General features: G+C 39.2%; 1 protein-coding gene across 3 annotated transcripts in view; it reads left to right on the top strand.

Moving 5' to 3' along the window:
• The first annotated feature begins 398 nt into the window (after positions 1-398).
• Positions 399-19,276, top strand: part of Rb1 (retinoblastoma 1) — a 134,807-nt gene continuing 115,929 nt past the window's right edge. The window contains exons 1-2 of one of the 3 annotated variants that reach the window (XM_013009310.1): positions 399-739; positions 4,385-4,511. In XM_013009310.1, the coding sequence (XP_012864764.1) occupies positions 609-739; positions 4,385-4,511 (258 nt within the window). In that variant the 5' untranslated portion in view covers positions 399-608. Of the gene's footprint in view, positions 740-4,384; positions 4,512-4,771; positions 5,059-19,276 lie in introns of those variants that run through there. The other 2 variants (XM_013009330.1, XM_013009321.1) reach the window with 2 other exon arrangements.

Genomic DNA, 19,276 nt, shown 5'->3' on the forward strand with positions numbered 1-19,276 from the left:
GCGGAGGGAGGCGCGGCCGGAGGAGGGAGAGGGGCGTGCCCGCCCGGGGCGCGAGAGCCCGGGGGATGCCGGCGGCCTGGCCGCGCGCTGGCCCCCGAGAGCCCCACAGATAAGGGATGGGGTCCCGAGGTCACCTGTCAGCCTCTTTGTGAAGCTGCCCCACCAGCGCACCGGCTGCGACCGGAGAGGTTTTGGCGAACGCCGGTGCAGGCAGCAGGCACAGGCTTCCGGGGTAGGAGGGAAAAGGGCGGGAAGGAGAGGCCCAAGCTTCCCGCCCAGTCCGCGTGCCCTCGTCCGGGCCCGCGTCTCACCCGGCGCCCCGGTTCCCCCCAACAAGACGCCGGCAGGCCCGGGGAGCCTCGCGGACGTGACGCCGCGGGCGGAAGTGACGTTTTCCCGCGGTTGGACGCGGCGCTCGGTTGCCGGGCGTGGGGGGGGGTGAGGGCGCGTCCGGTTGTCTCAGGGGACGTCCACATTATTTTTGTAACGGGAGTCTCGGGAGGGGACGGGGCGTGCCCCGCCGCGCGCGCGCACCCGCCCGCCCGCCCGCCCGCCCGCCTCCCCGCGCGCCTCCACAGCTCGCCGGCGCCAGCCCGGGGAAGCGCGTCATGCCGCCCAAACACCCCCGGAGAGCGGCGGTCACCGCCGTCGAGCCCCCAACACCCCCGCTGCCGCCACCACCACCGCCTGCGGAAGACCCGGAGCCAGACAGCGGCCCCGAGGACTTGCCTCTGGCCAGGTGAGCGAGCGGGGCCCGCGGGCGGGAAGGGCGCGCGGAAGGTGCGGCGCGCGGGCGCCCTGCGGAGGCACCGGCGGCGGCGGGGGTGGGGGGCGCATCTTTGTCGTGCGTGTGTGGAGGGGGACCGGGTCCCCGCCGGGGGACGACCGCGCTCGGGCTCCTTAGTGCGGCGGGAGCGGCGGCGGTCGGGGGGGGACCGGGGCTGCGGGCTCGCGAGCGGGAGGGGAAGGGCATCTCTCCGCCGGGGTCGCGGCTCCGGCTTGACAGGTGTCGGGCGGGTGGGGCTCGGGTTCCTGAGCGAAGTGACAGGTGCAAGGCTTCTGCGGCGGCCGGCGGCCGGCGGGGAGGCGCCGGCTCCGCGCGAGCCCCCGACGGGCGCAGCCCAGCCGAGTGAAAGACGCAGCGCGGACCGGTGTCTGCCGGAGAAGGTCTTTCCTACGGAGCTCTGGAAGACTCCGGGGTCGTTTGGAGACTCCCTCATTCCTTCTCTCCCATCCTCTCCCCCCCCACCCCCCATTTGATTCTGCTGCAAATCCAACAGTTGAGCGAGCGTTTGCGTCCTGCACAGCGCAGTCCTGGGAGAGGCCGATAAAAAGCCTCGAACGTGCATTGCTGGAGTCGTGGGTGTCGATGGCCCCGCGAGGGTTCCCGGCTTGGTGGGGCGCGGGGGGGGGGTGCCCTTCACTCAGTCCTGCCAGGCCTTGGGGGATTTAAAGTTCTGGCGAAGCAGAACTCTTGAGAGGGACTGGTAAGTGGGCAAAAAGTTTTTCTTGGGATATTGTACCCAAAATGCGTGCAAGTTTCCAAAACTTTTTTTTCCCTTTCTCTGTTGAATAGGACTTGCGTGCCAATCGACGTTGGCATGCCTCAGTATTCCGTCCTTTTGTTTTGTTTGTTTGTTTTTGGTCTTTTGCCTTTGAGTGTCCCCTCAAAGGTGTGCTCCCTTCTTTTCGGGGTTATTTTTTGGGGGGGGGAGTACGGAATCAGTGGGGATCTTGCTAGCAGGAACTTTTTCTCTTCACTTACTAAGTGAAAACTAAAGCAAGTCCGTGTGGATGCAGTGGAACATGACAGAGAGATACTGTATTTCAACATTTTTTTTCCAACGGTGTTAACTCTTATTATTAAAGAAAATCGAAAGAGGATTGTTGATTTGACTGATTTTACTTTAAGGCCACAGATCTGTTGGCAAGGGAATGAGATCAGTTTATGCCCCCTCTCCTCTCTCTCCCCTATTTTCATTTGTCACCAACACCTCCATCCAACCATTGTTTTTTTTTTTTCCTTCCTCTCTCTTTCTTTTTGTTGTTGTTGTTGTTGTTTTGATACAGACTCTAGCCCAGGCATTCCTAGAGCTCACCATCCTCCTGCCTTGTTCTCTCAAGTGCTGGTATTACAGGCCTGTGCCACCATGCCTGGTTACCAGGCCCCATTTTATCCTCACTGAATAGTGCCTTTCTTTCTTCTGCCCAGACTGTAACAGAATTAAGACAGGATTGTAAAAAATTGGAAAAGAATTTTGGTAATGGACTTTTACAAAGCTATTTAAATTCATATATTTAAATAGATTGTTTTAAAGTTCCATTTAAAACCCTACTCAGTGGTAAACGAACCTAGATGAAAGGTGTTCTAGAAGAAGTTTTTAAAATTGAATTCTGATGTATATAAAACTTTGCAAAGAGCAGCGATGTAAAAAATTCACCCTAGAATTGAAAGAACATTGTTGATGTTACTGGTTTTGAGACCAGAGATCTATTGGCAGGTGAATAGGATCACTTCTGCCTCTTATTCTCCATGATCAACGATCTCCTGCTTTTGATAGAGTTTCTCTATCTCAAGTTTGCCTAGAGCTTACCATCTTTTTGCCTCATAATGGATTTGTCTTATAATGCCATCCACACACATTTAGAACTGTCTTGTTATTATAGAGTAAGCATAGAAATTGAAGTTCTGGCTATCACCTGGGACGTTGGCTCTTTCATTTTCCCTCCCTCAACACATTATGTTATACCTAGTTTTGGGAACTATCAGACATTCTCCTCTAAGTCAAAGCCATACAAATACAGTCTGTTCTTTGCTATCTATATCCACAAAAGTCATTAGGTCAGACAGTAGGTCTTTGTAGATTAACTACAGTTGCGTGCTTAACAGGGATATGTACTCATATTCTGAGAACTGTCAGGTGAACTTTGTGTAAACATCATAGAATTCATGTAACACAAACCTAGGTTGATATACAGGTTAATGTCTTGATGTGGCTTCTATCTGAAGTCAGGAGAGGGGGGAGTACCAGATTTATAAGGCTGCTACTGGCTTACACAAATTTTTATATCAAACTTTTAAAATAAGTGGTGGTTTTAATGATAAAATTTTAGTATCGTATAAACCAATATGATTTTATTTTCAAGCATTATGTACTGTATACAATTACATGTGCTATACTCTTTAAATGACTTGTGCATTGTATTTGTTTATGCCAGCATTACTCAAAACAAGTAAATAGTTGTGCTGGCTAAACTGTCACTGAGTGGTAAGAATTTTTCAGCTTCTTTATAATCTATAGGACTACTGTTCCATATTCTGTTGTTGACTGTACTTGGTAAGGATAGTACCACCATTTAGCAGTCTGGGAAAAAAGCTTGCTTCAGGGATGCAGTGACAGTGTTCATTTCTACTTTGAGAGTTGGTATTTCTATTGAACTATCTTTGGCCTGTGTAATGTAATTGAAAGTGAAACTGTGACTAGGAACAGCATGCCACGGTCATGATTGAAATAACCAAAAGTTAATGAAACTTTGAAGGAGTTGTTGGCAAGCTAGAATGTAGTCAGGGTATGTTTTATAGAGTTAAACTATTGGGGTCCTGTCATGGTTACTTCTTACTTGCTATGATCTCAATTGAGTGCTTTAACGTCTTTGATTTTGTAGAGACGTATAAAACAAGGATGGGAGCACTTTGCAAATAGGGCTCATGTGAGGACTCAGTGAAACCATGCATCTAAGGTATTTTGTACCAGGGTCACAGTAACTACTCAAAAATTAAGCTGTTCCTTATAATATACTATATCATGGGTAATAAATTATGCTATACTATAGGTTTTAAATGAATGAAAAGGAAATAGACAGTAAGAACTTACTGGATGACTATTATGTTTAAGAAAGTTTGAAGAGAAAGAGCAGGAACAAGTGATAATTTATAGCAGCTTAATAATCATGTAAGATTATTATTAGTAGGTAGTAATTAGTAGGTAGTAATTCTATGAAACATTGATAAGTATAGACCACAGTTTAGCAAAGTCATTGGCATTGAAATCACTGTAATATTATACATGGGCTTTTCTCTTGCTATTATCCCATTTTTCCCAAGAGGATGAGCTGTTTTGCTTTCCTTTACAAAACTGTTTTGCTGCTCTAGAGTATATTTGATTTACCATGTTTTCACCATGTGGTATCCTTATTTTGGAAAATCATGAAAAAGATAAACATACGCTTAAATTCTAAGTATGATTAAAAAAATAAGACAAAGTACATAGTCATGTTCTCTTTTAGAATAGTGCTATTGTGTACAAACCTTTGAAACAAATGTTCACTTAACCAGTTTGATTTATAAGTGTGTGCCTATTATATGACTATTTTCATTTGGTAGGCTTGAGTTTGAAGAAACGGAAGAACCTGATTTTACTGCATTATGTCAGAAATTAAAGATACCAGATCATGTCAGAGAAAGAGCTTGGTTAACTTGGGAGAAAGTTTCATCTGTGGATGGAGTATTGGTAAGGATTTTCTTCAAGTTTTTTTTTTTAACTTTTTTCTGCTTTTAAAAATAATTACAAATCACTGTAGAAACAGAAAAATATAAAGAAAATAAAATCTAGTAATAATCATTACCCAGAAGTAACTTACTTCTTTAATATTAAAAATGTTTTTGAAGAAAACCTCTCTACATAAATCTCTAATGTATTTTAAAATAAATCTTAAATATATATTTTATTCACAAATACTTCATTATTATACAAGAACTTTTTAAAATAGAAGCATATCTTATGTATATTGCATTATATATAAAACTATCACATATATTTAGCTTTTAACTTTTTTGGCAGTACTAGGATTTGAAATCAGGGCTTTGCACTTGCTAGACATGTGCTATACAATTGAGCCAGTCCCCTAGCCCTTTTTTGCTTTAGTTGTATTTTGTAAGATAATGTCCTGTTTTATTTACTAAGCCAGCACTGGCCTAAAACAGCAATCCACCTACTTATTCTAACCATAAAGCAAGGATTACAGACATGTACCATCAAACTCAATTTGTTAGTTGAGGTGAGTTCTAACTTTTTGCCTGTGCTGGTCTTAAACTGATCACTTCCTCCTGAGTAGTTGGGATTATAGGTATGAACCACAATACTTGGCCTTATAAAATACCTTTTAATATCTTCTAATATATAATCATTGCATAGATTTCCTGATTTTTCTCCGAATTAGTTTTGTTAGGATTCAGGATCTTTGATAATATTTTGATATATTTCTTCAAATTTTATTTACATATGTATATATATGCATATATAATAATTACAGGAAATAACTACTTTTTATGTTTATATACAGAGTGCTTATTGAATGCAAGAACTTTACAAATAAGTCATTTTAACAACCCATTGAGATATGAAATATAAAATCTTTTTATTTTTTGGGGGGTCTGGTTGTGGGGCCTGAACTCTGGGCCTGGGCACTGTCCCTCAGCTCTTCAGCTCAAGGCTAGCGCTCTACCACCTGTGCCACAGTGCCACTTCCGGCTTTTTTCTTTTTGCTTATGTGGTGCTGAGGAATCGAACCCAGGGCCTCATGCATGCAAGGCAAGCGCTCTACCACTGAGCCACCTTCCCAGCCCTGAAATATAAAATCTTTTACTCATAAAATGTGTAAATCTTTCATAGATGAATATACTAAGTACAGGAAAGTTAAATAACTAGACTAGGATATAATATCAGATTGCAAATTCTGTATCATAAGAACAATGCCTAAGACAGTCTGTTGTAACTTACTAAATTAATAGATCTCTGATATTTTGTTAGAATAAATTCTTACAAGTTGAATTACTGAGTTACAAGCTATGAACATTTTTGTGACTTTGAGATTATTGCTAAATTGCACTTCAGGCTGATGTTTTGAATGAAATTATTTCTCATTGTACTATAAGAATATTGTGTACATATACATATTACTACTAGTGCATATCTGTCTGGTTTTACTGATTAGTTCAACACAATGAACTATGTCTCTATGTAGCCCATTTTTAAAAAATCTGTTAAAAACATTTTAAAACTCTGGCAATTAGAGAAAACAAGTTTCAGTGATCTGAACATATTATCAGACTTCTTATTTAAAATGAGAAGATTATGTATCTTGAATGAATGACATTATCCCAAAAATCTATATCTGCTGACTGACTACTTTATATACAAAGCCTTTTAAAAACTTATGCATTTAAAAGGAGCAATAGCTTCCTCAACATTACCTTTCCCCAAGTAATTAAGCTATAAATTTTCAGAAAAATTGGAAGAGATAGCTACTAATAAACAGTATATTGAATACAAATAGTTTGCAGTTTGTAAGTGTGTTGAATTCCAAATCTGTAAGTATAGTAGTTAGGTATTCATCATTGTTCAGACTTTTTAAAAAATTGAAGTATAACAATAATAGTATTAATGTAGAAGCCCTTTCAGCTTTAGAATTGAATAGATATACAAATAAATGTGACTACTTCCTTACCTTACCCTTTCTCTTCCTGGCTTTGTTCTTAACCTTTCCTGAGAACTGGCATAGTTTAAATCTCATTTCCTAGTGGAGCTTGTGATGAGGACTAGAATACATGAAATCATTCCTGGTGATGTATGAGACAAAGACAACCGAAGAATTTCATGTTACTATTGGGACCTGGAGTACATTTTTAGAGGACGTAATAAAAGATGAAGGTCATTTATTATAATTCAACAAACCTCTTCTTTGAAATGTTATTTTCAATGATAGTTTAATTGTTTATATTCAGCCTGAAAATTTAGCTTCCATATACACAATAAATTTTAAAGGAGAACATAATGGAGTGTATTCTGAAAAGCAAATATAATGTTAGGATGAACCTGTTACCTGTGCAGGTAATCTAGTGACAGTTGTCTGTCTTTGGGAGAAGAGGCATGTAACAATTCAGGGGAATCCTTTTGACTGTCGAAAGTAGACGGTGTTTATTGAAATAAAAAACAGACTAAGATTGGATTCAGACTGAACTGACTCAGGTCTCAGCTCTACTATTTATTAGTTCCAAAAAAGGTTGATAATAACTTCTAGATCTTGAAATTATTGTGTAGATTAAATAGATTAATTCATATCAAGCACATAAATGGCAAGGAGTAACTATTGGGTTATATAAATAGATAATTTCACTTTACTAGCTTAGCTGGTGCTCATGGCTCATGCCTATAATCCTAGTTACTAAGAAGGCTGAAACCTGAAGGATATCAGTTTGAAGACAGCCATCAGCCATGAACCTTCATCTCTAAAATAACCAACAAAAACTGAGCAGGACACATGGCTCAAGTATTGTGTGCCAGTTTTGTGAAGGAGCAAATAAAGAAAACAAATAACCTAGTCTGGTAAATTTATTATTTGTATAGTTTTTTTTTAGGAGAACTTAATCAGTTTCAGAGCTATGGGGTGTGGCTCAAGGGGTAGAGCACCTACCTAGTAAGTCTAGGCCCCCTGCACCCCAGAAAGTCAGTTTAAAATATGTGTTTATGTGTGTGCGTGTCTCTGGAGATTTAACTTAGGGCTTCAGGTAAGTATTCTACTACTGAGCTGTATCTCTTGTCTCTAAATGATTCAGTTTTTAAATGAATGTATAGTGATTTTGTTGTGATGCTTTTGTTAAAATCTTCTTCAGTTCTTCAAAGTCAGAAAAGTTGTTGATATGTACATGAAAACATTTTCTTTTTTATTAAAGTTTTGTAGTATTTTGTCTAGGAAAAAACATTTAATGTACAATGTATGACTGCTGTCATAAAATTAGATTTTGACCATGTTTTTCTAGCAAATGAATAGAATTTTTTTTGCGGGGGGGTCCGGTTGTGGGCCTGAACTCTGGGCCTGGGCGCTGTCCCTCAGTTCTTCAGCTCAAGGCTAGCACTCTAACACTTGAGCCACTGCGCCACTTCCAGCTTTTTTCCTTTTTGCTTATGTGGTGCTGGGGAATCGAACCCAGGGCCTCATGTCTGCAAGGCAAGCTCTACCACTGAGCCACCTTCCTGGCCCTAGAAATTTTTCATTAAGAAATGGACTAAGTCTGGGTGCCAGTGGCTCACAGCTGTAATAGTAGCTACTAAGAGGCCAAGATCTGAAGATTGTGGTTTGAAGCCAGCCTTGGCAGAAAAGCCTGTAAGATTCTAATCACCAATTAACTACCAGAAAAGTCAGAAGTAGAACTGTGGATCAAGTGGTAGAGTGCTAGCCTTGAACACAAAAGCTCCGGGACAGTGTTTGGGCTTTGAGTTCAAGCCCCAAGATGATTGGCACAAAAAAAGGAAGGAAGGAAGAGAGAGAGGGAGGGAGGGAAGAAGAAAGGAAGGGACTTAGGAATGCTACTTATATTATTACTTGAAGTAAATCTGTTGTGAGAACTTTGGTTTTCTTTCTGACTCTTGAATGACAACGTGAAAGAATGAAAAAAGCCTTGAAAAACTATAATTGTGCCTTAGTCCTACCTTATCTGAGGTTTTGTTTTTCACAGCTTCAGTTACCTGTGGTTAACTGTAGTCCAAACATGTTCAATGGAAAATTCCAGAAATAAAAATTCCTAAGTTTTAAATTACTTGTTGTTGTGAGTAGTATGATGAAACCTCTCAGTGTCTCAACTCTATCTTCCTTTGTCTGACATATTTATGCAGTATATGCTACTTCCTGTTAATCGCTTATCTGGGTATCAGATTGACTCTCATGATTCATGTATTCAAAGAACTCTTATTAGTGATCCCAAAAGTAGGAGTAGAGATGCTGGCAAATTTGGATATGACAAAGAGAAGCCATTAAGTGTTTCCTTTATCATAGGTCTATATGTATTACACACCTTAGCGATACTACAAATTTGGTTTCAGGCCATAATAAATTGGATATTGCAATAAAGTGAGTTAACTTGTGGTTTTTGTTTTTGTTTCCCAGTTCATATAAAAGTTAGGTTTATACTGTTCTATAGTCTGTTTACTTTGTAATAACATTGTATCTAATGAAAATACATACCTTAATTTAAAAATTCTTTATTCCTTTGTACAACTACTTAAAAGTACTTTATAAAATACTTTATTTAAAAAAAGCTAACAATCACCTGAACCTTAAGCAAGTTGTAATCTTTCTGCTTGTGTCAGTTCTTGCCTCAGAGCTGGTGGCTACTGACTATTTTTTTAACGTTTTGTTTTGCCAGTACTGAGGCTTGAACTCAGGGCCTGGGCACACTGTCCCTGAGCTTCTGTTCAAGGCTAGCACTCTACCACTTGAGCCACAATGCCACTTCTGGCTTTTTCTGTTTATGTGGTACTAAGGAATTGAACCCAGGGCTTCATGCAAGCATCTACTACTAAATCACTTTCCCAGCCTACGGACTGCTTTTATAGTGAGTGCTGAAGGCTGACTGTGGTGATTTATTAAATAAAAGTATGAATTTGCTGTATAGGTTGATTTCCTTTCATAAAATGTATACAATGCTGTTTGATAGCATTTTATCACCAGTAGAATTTCTATTTCGTCATTTCAACCATTTTCACAGCATCCTCACCAAAAATAGATTTCATCTCAGAATACCACATTCTTTAGTCATCTAAAAGAAGTCACGACGGGCGGGAAGGTGGCTCAGTGGTAGAGTGCTTGCTTTGCATGCATGAGGCCCTGGGTTCAATTCCTCAGCACCACATAAGCAGGAAAAAAAAGCCGGAAGTGGCGCTGTGGCTCAAGTGGTAGAGCGCTGGTCTTGAGCTGAAGAGCAGAGAGACAGCGCCCAGGCCCACAGTTCAGGCCCACGACCGGACACCCTCCCCCCAAAAAAAAAGAAGTCATCTCTCATCCATTAGTCTTTTATCATGAGATTTTAACAGCTCATTCACATGTTCAGGTTACATTTCTTATTCAAGTTCTCTGGCTATTCTACCACACCTATGTTACTTCCTCTGCTGAAGTCTTCAATTGATCAAGTCTAAACTTCTGTTAATGTAGTTTTTTTTTTTTGGTTTTTTGTTTTTGGTCGGTTGTGAGGCTTGAACTCTGGGCCTGGGCACTGTCCTGTAGCTCTTCAGCTCAAGGCTAGTGCTCTACCATTTGAGTCACAGCGCCACTTCCGGTTTTCTGGTGGTTTATTGGAGTCTCACAGACTTTCCTGATTTGGCTGGCTTTGAACCATGATCCTCAGATCTCAGCCTCCTGAGTATCTAGGATTATAGGCGTGATCCACTGTTGCCCAGCTCAATGTAGATATTTTGACCTCCTCCCTTAAGTCACAAATATTTTGCCTATAGAAAGGTAAGTCCGTTCCAGAAAGTTTTTATTATCCAGATCCATAAGAGAGCAATGGGCAGCCACAGCCTTACAAAGTACATTTTTTAAATGATTTGAAAGTCTGGATTATTTGTGCATGGATTTTGTATCAGCAAGTATGCAAGCACAGTGATTATGTTGTACATTTCCATCAGTGGTCTTGTGTGACCAAGAGTTTTCAGTGTGCAGTGACTTTTTTTTCTTGTCAGTCATGGGGCTTGAACTTAGGGCCGGGGTACTGTTCCTGAGCTTTTTTTTTTTTTTTTTTCCGCTCAGGGCTAATGTTCTACAACTCTGAGCTACAGCTCTACTTCTGGTGGTAAATTGGAGATAAGATTCTCACAGACTTTCCTGCCTGGGCTAGTTGTGAACTGCAATCCTCAGATCTTAGCCTTCTGTAGCTAGGGTTGCAGATGTGAGCCACCAGCGCCCCGGCAGCAGTGACATTTTGAAAATTGTCCTTTTTTTCTTGAACAGTAGATCTCAACAGTGCAACCTTGTTGCAAATAGCTACACTGCCATCAAGCCTTTGTTCCATTTATAGAGCAAATGCAGAGTATAGTTTTTAGGATACTTAAAGGCTAAGATTTTCAAAATAGTAAATGAGCACTGGCTTCAGTTTAGGTTTAGCAACTGTATAAGCCCTTAATAAGAGAGTCAGCCTGTTCTTTGAAGTTGGGCATTGACTTCCTTTTAGTTATAGAAGCCCTAAGTGGCATTTTCAGCATATGTCTGTTGCATCTACATTGGAAATCTGTTTCATGTGGTCCTTTCATCAGTGATCTTAACTTGATCTTCTGGATAACTTGCTGAAGCTTCTACATCCTTATTTGATGCTTCACAAACTTTTTATCTTCTGGAGTCAGCTTCATTAAAACTCATGAGTCAACCTCAGCTGTCTTCATGAATTTCTCCTGAAACTTTCTCATCTCAGCCTTCATAGGATTGAAAAATTAGGACCTTCCTTAGATTAGGCTTTGGTCTAAGAAGATGTTGCTTGTTAGTTCTCTCCAAGCCACTCAAACTTACTCTATATCAGCAATAATCAACTTTCTCTGTTTCATTTTCTTCTCACTCACGATTTGGCTAATTGACACAGATGCCTAACTTAAAACTTACTTTGGCTTTTAGTGTGCCTTCTTTACTAAGCTTAATCATTTGTAGCTTTGAGATTATAAAGTGAGAGATGTACCTAGAGACCATTATTCGTTATTAGCTGGTCTAGTATCAATACTGTTGTGTCCAAGGAACCCGAACACCTATATTTATCATTTAAGTTTTCATACGTGGGTATAGTTCATGTTATAATAGTAACATCAAAGGTCATTGATTGCAGATAATCATAATAGGTATAGTAACTGAAAGAAATGTGAAGTATTATAAGAATTATCAAAATGTGACCAAAAAAAATGTATGAAGTGAAACTGGATATGGCGGAATATACTTGTAATCCTAGCACTTGGGATTTGGAGGCAGGAAAATCCCAAATTTGAAGATGCAGAGCAAGACTTTGTATCCAAAACAACAACAACAAAAATCCCTTTAAAACAAAAGAAAAACAGAAACAAAATGATCACAAGCTGTTGAAAAAATATTATCAATAGGCTTGTTCTATGTAAGGTTATTGCAAATGTTTGAATTGTGAAAATTATTTTGAAGTGTAATAAGGCAAAATGTAATAACTTAAAGTATGCCTGGAGAGATTTATCTTGGCTCATGGTTCTGGAAACTGGAAGTCCAAGATCTGCATCTGGTGAGTGTCTCATGCTCTGCTTCTTAAAATGATGAAAAAGCAAAGGACAAGCAGGAACATGCAGAAGAAAAAGAAGAAAGAAAGAAAGAAAAAAACCCTGAAGAATGGTCTCACTTTATAACCAGCTCTTGTGGTAACTAATCTAGTTCCATCAAGTAAGAATTCCCTTGAGGATCCAGTGCTACCAGAATGTCATTAATCTCCTTTAATTACCTTAACCACCTCTTCTAGGCCCCACTCTAATATTACTACAATAGCAATCAAATTTCAAGGTGCTTTTCAGCGTGGACAAACCATATTCAAACTACAGTAACTTCTTTGGATTCCTAATTATGTCAAAACAGTTCATAAAGACCAGTGTTCCCCTTGGTTTCTTCCTTGTACTGCTGTCTATAATCTTTCTCCAGCAAGCTAGTTAGAGTATTTGTATGAGTCATATTTTATGATTCCTCTCTTTTAGGGATCACTGTCCTGTTACCTAGTGTCTAATGTCTTGAGTTAATTTCATTATTCATTCTTTGGCTTTTTAGTTGTTTCAGGCCAAACACTAAATCTGGTTCCTATTACTCTATTATGACTTAAAAGTGTAAGTCTTCAGTTAAATATTTTTCATAACTTACTGTGTCTTTCTTTTGTTAGTATTCCCACCAGAGTGGTATTATTTGTTATAGTTGATGAACCTACATTACTCCTTTGTTTACCGCCTCCCCAAGTCCATAGTTTACATCAGGAGGGTTCAAGATTAGTTTATATTATGTGGATCTTGACAAATATGTAATAATATAAATCTGCTATTATGGTGTCAGTGTTCCAAAAATCTTAATGTGCTTTGCCTTTTCTCCCTCCCCTCCTTTAAACTCTTTTTTAAAATAAACAACCTTTTGTTCTCTGTTTTCAATTTTGTTGCTTTTTGTTAGACTTGCTCTCTCTTTTTACTGCTTGCTTTGTTTTTATATTTTCCAGTTTCTGAAGGTAGAAGCATATTTCACCAAATTGAGCAGTTGATTTTCAAATATAAACATTTAATGTTACAGTTTTTTCTAAGTTATATTTTAGCTTTAAACCATATATTTTAATATTTTGTGTTTGCATTTTTTTAAGGTAATGGGGATTGAACTCAATGGTATTTCTATTTTTATTCTAATTTCTATTGTGACCTCTTTCAAATTGATTTAGAAGTACATTGTTTATTCCAAAATGTTTTTCTGTTTTCAGGCTATGTTTTATTGTTAACTTCTTTTTTCTTTTTTTGTTGGTTGTGGGGCTTGAACTCTGGGCCTGGGTGGCTCAGGCGAGCACTCTACCACTTGAACTACAGTGCCACTTCCAGTTTTCTGGTGGTTTATTGGAGATAAGAGTCTCATGGACTTTCCTGCCCGGGCTGGCTTTGAACTGTGATCCTCAGATCTCAGCCTCCTGAGTAGCTAGGATTACAGGTGTGAGCCACTGGTGCCTGTCTCATTATTAACTTCTTACTCAATTCTGTGCTTTTTTGTTTCTTCACAAATCTTTTCTGCGGTTGTCAGCTGAGTGATCATGTTGCTTAGATTTCCTATATCATTTTAGATTTTATTTCCCTGTGTATATTGATTATTGGAGAGTATGTGATATAACACATTAACAGAATGAAGAAAAAAATCACAGGATCAACTCAGTAGATGCCACAAATTATCCTTTCATAATAAGTATTCTTTTTTTTTTTTTTTGGGTCCAGTCGTGGGCCTGAACTCTGGGCCTGGGTGTTGTCCCTCAGCTCTTCAGCTCAAGGCTAGCGCTCTACCACTTGAGCCACAGCACCACTTCCGGCTTTTTTCTTTTTGTTTATGTGGTGCTGAGGAATTGAACCCAGGGCCTCATGCATGCAAGGCAAGCGCTCTACCACTGACTGAGCCACCTTCCCAGCCCCATAATAAGAATTTTTAAACTAGGTATAAAGGAATGTATCAACACAGTAAAGGCCATATATGACAACCAACAGCTAACATTGAACCCACTGGTGAAAAATAAGAGCTTTACCTGTAACCAGTTGACATAACACATAGAAAAGTAATAAAATTGTACTAGTTTGTAGAAGACATGATTTTATATATACAAAGTGGTAAATATTCCATTAAGTAATTGTCTGAATAAAAAAATTCAATAAGAAGCCGGGTGCTGGTGGCTCACACCTGTTATCCTAACTACACAGGAGGCTGAGATCTGAGGATCACGGTTCAAAGCCAGCCTGGGCAGGAAAGTCCATGAGACTCTTATCTCCAATAAACCATTAGAAAACTGGAAGTGGTGCTATGGCTCAAATGGTAGAGTGTTGCCTTGAGTTGAAGAGCGCAGCGACAGCACCCAAGCCCAGAGTTCAAGTCCCACAATGGACCAAAAAAAAAAAAAACGATTATCAATAAGATCATAGGGTACTACATCCACATACAAAACTCTGTTGTTTCTACCCACAAATATATAATGAACTATCCAAAAAATTCAATTTATGGTGGTAGCAAAAAGAATAAAATACAAAGAAATAAATATTTCAGTGCAGGAATGCATTGAAACTGAAACATTAATGAAAGAAATCAAGACCCAGGTAAAGGTAAAATCCCACATTCATAGATTAGAAGAATTAATACTGTCAAAATCCCTCCCCCCATATTATGGAAAGTACATAGATTCAATATAGTGTTTATTAAAATTTCAACAGCAATTTTTATAGATATGTGGGGGGGAGCCTAAAATTCCTACAGAACCACAATGGATTACAAGTAGTAAAATCAATATTGAACAGAAAGAGCAAAGATGGTGGCATAACACTGTGATTAAAGTTATTGAGTTATGGTAATCAAGAGTAGTATACTGGCTCAAAAGTAGATACATAGGCCAACAGAACAGGAAGCACAGAAATAAACCCAAATGTGGTTAGTCTTTGGCAAAGTATTAAGTATACACAATAGCAAATGAATAGTGTTTTCAATAAGTAGTTCTAGTTTTAACTGGATAGTCATCCTTATGGGAAAGAGAAATGAATTATACCATCAAAATTCAAAATGAACTTAAGTCTTAAACTTAGGGCTTGAAATGATAAAACTGTTGGAACTAAACAGGAGAAAACCCTCACAACATTGCTTGTAGCTTTTATTTTGCTTCATTGAGGTAGAGCTTGTTATGTAGGAAGATTGCCTAGAACTTTGTAGCACAGGATGACATGGAACTTACAATCCTGTTTGGTAATAAATTCTTGTTAAACATCACAAGTACAAGCAACAAAACCAAAACTAATAGGTGACTACATCAAACCAAAAATTATCTGTATAGCAAAGGAAACAACGGGATGAAAAGGAAATCAATGGAATGGTAGAATTTATGAAATGTTTGCTAACTATATATCTGAAAAGAGGTTACATGCTAAATATGTAAGGGACTCATAATAGTGAAAAACAATCAAGTCAAAGTTGAGAAAAGGACCCAAATAAACATTTTTTTAAAAGAAGACACGATGGGCTGGTCACAGTGGCTCAGGATGCTAATCTGAAGATCATGGTTCAAAGCCAGCCCAGGCAGAAAAGTCCCCATGAAACTCTTTATCTCCAGTTAACCATTCAAAAACTGGAAGTGGAACTATGGGTCAAATAGTAGAGCACTAGCCTTGAGCACAGAGAAGCTCAGGGACAATGCCTAGGCCCTGAGTTCAAGCTCTAAAACTGACAAAATAAAAACAAAACATGATGGCCAATAAGAATATTAAAAAGTGTTTATCTTAGCTGGGCACTGATGGCTCATGTCTGTAATCCTAGCTACTCAGAAGGGTGAGCTCTAAGGATCAAGGTTTGAAGTCAGCTCAACCAGCAAAGTCTGTGAGATTTTTATTTCTAATTAAGCACCAAAAAAAGCCAGAAGTGGAGCTGTGACTCAAGTGGTAGAGTGCTAGCCTTGAGCAGAAAAGCTCATGGACAATGAGTGCCCAGGCCCTGAGTTCAAGCCCCCAAACTGGCACACATACACAAAACCTTTTCATCTTTGTTAATCTTTAGAGAAACACAAGAAACAAAATCTACAGTGAAATCCTTACATATTCGGATGGCTGTTTTTTAAAGGTGCAAGATAACAAGTATTGGAGAAGATATGGAGAAAAGAGAAACTTGGCATGTGTTGGTGGTTTTGGAAATTGATAGATTCTACAGAAAACAATGTGAAGGCTCCTTAAAGTATTACAAATAAAATTGCCACATGATCCAGCAATTTCACTTCTGGGGATATATCCAAAGGAAATGATGTCAGTTTGTAAGAGATACCTGCTTTCCCATTTTTATGTCAGCATTATTCATAATAGTCGAGATGTGGGGACAGTTCATGTGTCAGTGGATGAATAGGTAAAGACAGTGTCGTGTGTGTGTGTGTGTGTGTGTGTGTGTGTGTATGATTGTTCAATACAAAATCTTGCCATTTGTGGCAATATGGACATCATTAAACTAGTTAATAACAAACAACTAAAAAAGAAATACTTATATAGTAGTATATAAGAAACTCTTTAATGCCCAGAAAAAGTGTGGGAAATAGGAAGATGTGAATCAACGTGTAAACTTCATTATAAGATGAATAAATTTATTATATACTGTTTTTATATTGAAAATTTTGAGTTTATTTTATATTTTCATTGCATATACACAAAAAAGAGTAATCGTGAGGCAGTGGGTATGTTAGCCTGACAGTGTTAACTATTTCACATTGTGTTTGTATGCATATGCATATATATATATATATATATATATATATATATGTAGGTAAAACCTCTTGCATACCTTAAATATAAACAATTTATATCACTCATTTATGCCTTAAGAGCTAGAGAAATTACATCTATTTATTTATTCATTATTGGTATTTTTATTTTTAATTTTTATTTTTTGCTGGTCCTGGGGCTTGAACTCTAGGCCTGGGTGTTGTCCCTCCACATTTGTGTTCAAGTCTAGTGCTCTACTACTTGAGTCACAATTCCACTTTGGCTTTTTGTTGATTAATTGGAGAAAAGAGTCTCATAGACTTTCCTACCTAGACTGTCTTCAAATTGGAATCCTTATATCTCAGCCTCCTGAGTAACTAGATTTACAGATGTGAGCCACTAGGATCCAAGAATGTGTGATTATTTCTCTCTCTCTCTCTCTCTCTCTCTCTACCACTTGAGCCACAGTACCACTTCTGGCTTTTTCTGTGTAGTTTATTGGAGATAAGAACCTCATGGATTTTCCTGCCTGGCCTGACTTCAAACAGCAATCCACAGATCTCAGCCTCCTGAGTAGCTAGGATTAACAAGTATGAGCCACTGGTACTTGGCTGATTGTATCTTTTTGAGTGTATCTTCTTTAGACAATTGCCTCTAAAAGTTCAGCAGGGAGCTTGAACAGAAATGAAGTTCTAGGACAGTTATGCATCCTCGATTAGAAAATAGGTCTAAGTTTCTTTGGTAGTTTACTAGATTCCTATGGGGTGAATAGGAGCTGAAGAGACTAGTGTGGAACCAACTTTATTTTGGTGATTCAGTTGCTGCTTCTCTGTTTATACTAAGAAAAAAATGGGGACCCCCCCAAAAAAGCCACTCCATCATACAGTAGGATATGGCTATTGTCACAATTTGAAAACAATGCCAACCAACCACTTTTTTTTTTTTTTTTGTCGGTCGTGTATCCTGAACTCTGGGCCTGGGCGCTGTCCCTCAGCTCTTTGGCTCAAGGCTAGCACTCTATTGTTTGAGTTACAGTGCCACTTCCGGCTTTTTCTGCTCAAATAGTGCTGAGGAATTGAACCCAGGGCTTCATGCATGCAAGGCAAGCACTCTACCATTGAGCCACGTTCCCAGCCCCCAATAAACCACTTTTAACACCATTTTATGTTAGACTCTTAGGGTACAGAAAAGGTATTCTTCTGCCATGGAGATGTTTACAGAGTTGTTGAGGTGGGACAAATGAGCAAGCAAATCTTTAGTCACAGTTCAGTTAAGAGTATAAATAATCCTGTGCTTTAAGTTTATAGTGTCCCTAAGGAAGGGAGTCTCAGGTGCTCATCTTTTGGGCAGAGTGCCGGATAATCTGAACTTGCCAGGTACATGTTTTTCTGGGAGTGGAATCAATTCTTCCCTCAAAGGTATTATATGACTGGTGGTTGATTCAGGTAGTGTTTGCTGAAGCATGTTGTATCAAAAATGTGATTCACATTCAAGCAGGATTAGCTTCTGCATTCTTTCTCATAACTACCACTTCTGCATTTTCTTTTTTTTTTATTATTGTGGAAATACCATACAGAGGGGTTACAATTACATGGGCAAGATAGTGAGTACATTTCTTATCAAGCATTGTTGTCTCCTCCTTTGTTTCCCCTTACCATCCTATATTTTCTTTTGTGTATATGGAAGAATGTCCTTAACAGTCGACTGTGCTTAGGTAATGCTATTACAAGGTGGAGGGCTGGTGGTTATGGCATACTACCTTATTATTCTTTTTGTTCATATATGGCACATAGCAGAGGAAGAAATCCAAGCATAAAAGACAATAGACAGCTCATTTTCCCATTGTCTGTATTACTGCCCTGTAATATACTTACTGTAATCATTTCTAACCACTTAGAGTCTCAGGAATTAAATGTAAGGTTATATCCTTTTGACTTGGAGAATATATTTCAGATTTTTACTTTGCTCAACATATTTTTAAAAACTTTAGAGGGAATAATTTTTGGGTGAAGTTCAGTTCCGTAAGTATTATTTTATATGATCAGAGGCATAGAGGCATTGCACCTCTCGATTCTTCCCTTAAGAGTATATTCATTTGGTCTCGCTGTGTGTGACTGCCTGGAGACCTGTATAAGTTATTATGTCCTGGTGTATTTTAGATCTAGCTTCCACATATGAGAGAAAACATGGATTGTTTGTCTCTCTGAACTTGGCTTACCTCATTTAACATGATTTGTTCTAGTTCCATCCATTTTCCTGAAAATGACATAGTATTCTTTTTATAGCATTTTTTCCCCCAGAGCTGAGGACCAAACTCAGGGCCTTGCTCTCGCCAGGCAGGCGCTCTTCCACTGAGTTAAATCCCCAGCCCCATAGTGTTCTTTCTAATGGCTCTGTAAAACATTGTATGTGTATAGGTACCACATTTTTTGGATCCACTCACCTATTGTAGGGCATCTGGGCTGTTTTGACAACTTGGCTATTATGAACGGTGCAGCAAGAACATGAAT

Source organism: Dipodomys ordii, unplaced genomic scaffold (assembly GCF_000151885.1).
Source record: "Dipodomys ordii isolate 6190 unplaced genomic scaffold, Dord_2.0 Scaffold1, whole genome shotgun sequence".
In the NCBI taxonomy this organism is placed as follows: Eukaryota; Metazoa; Chordata; class Mammalia; order Rodentia; family Heteromyidae; genus Dipodomys; species Dipodomys ordii.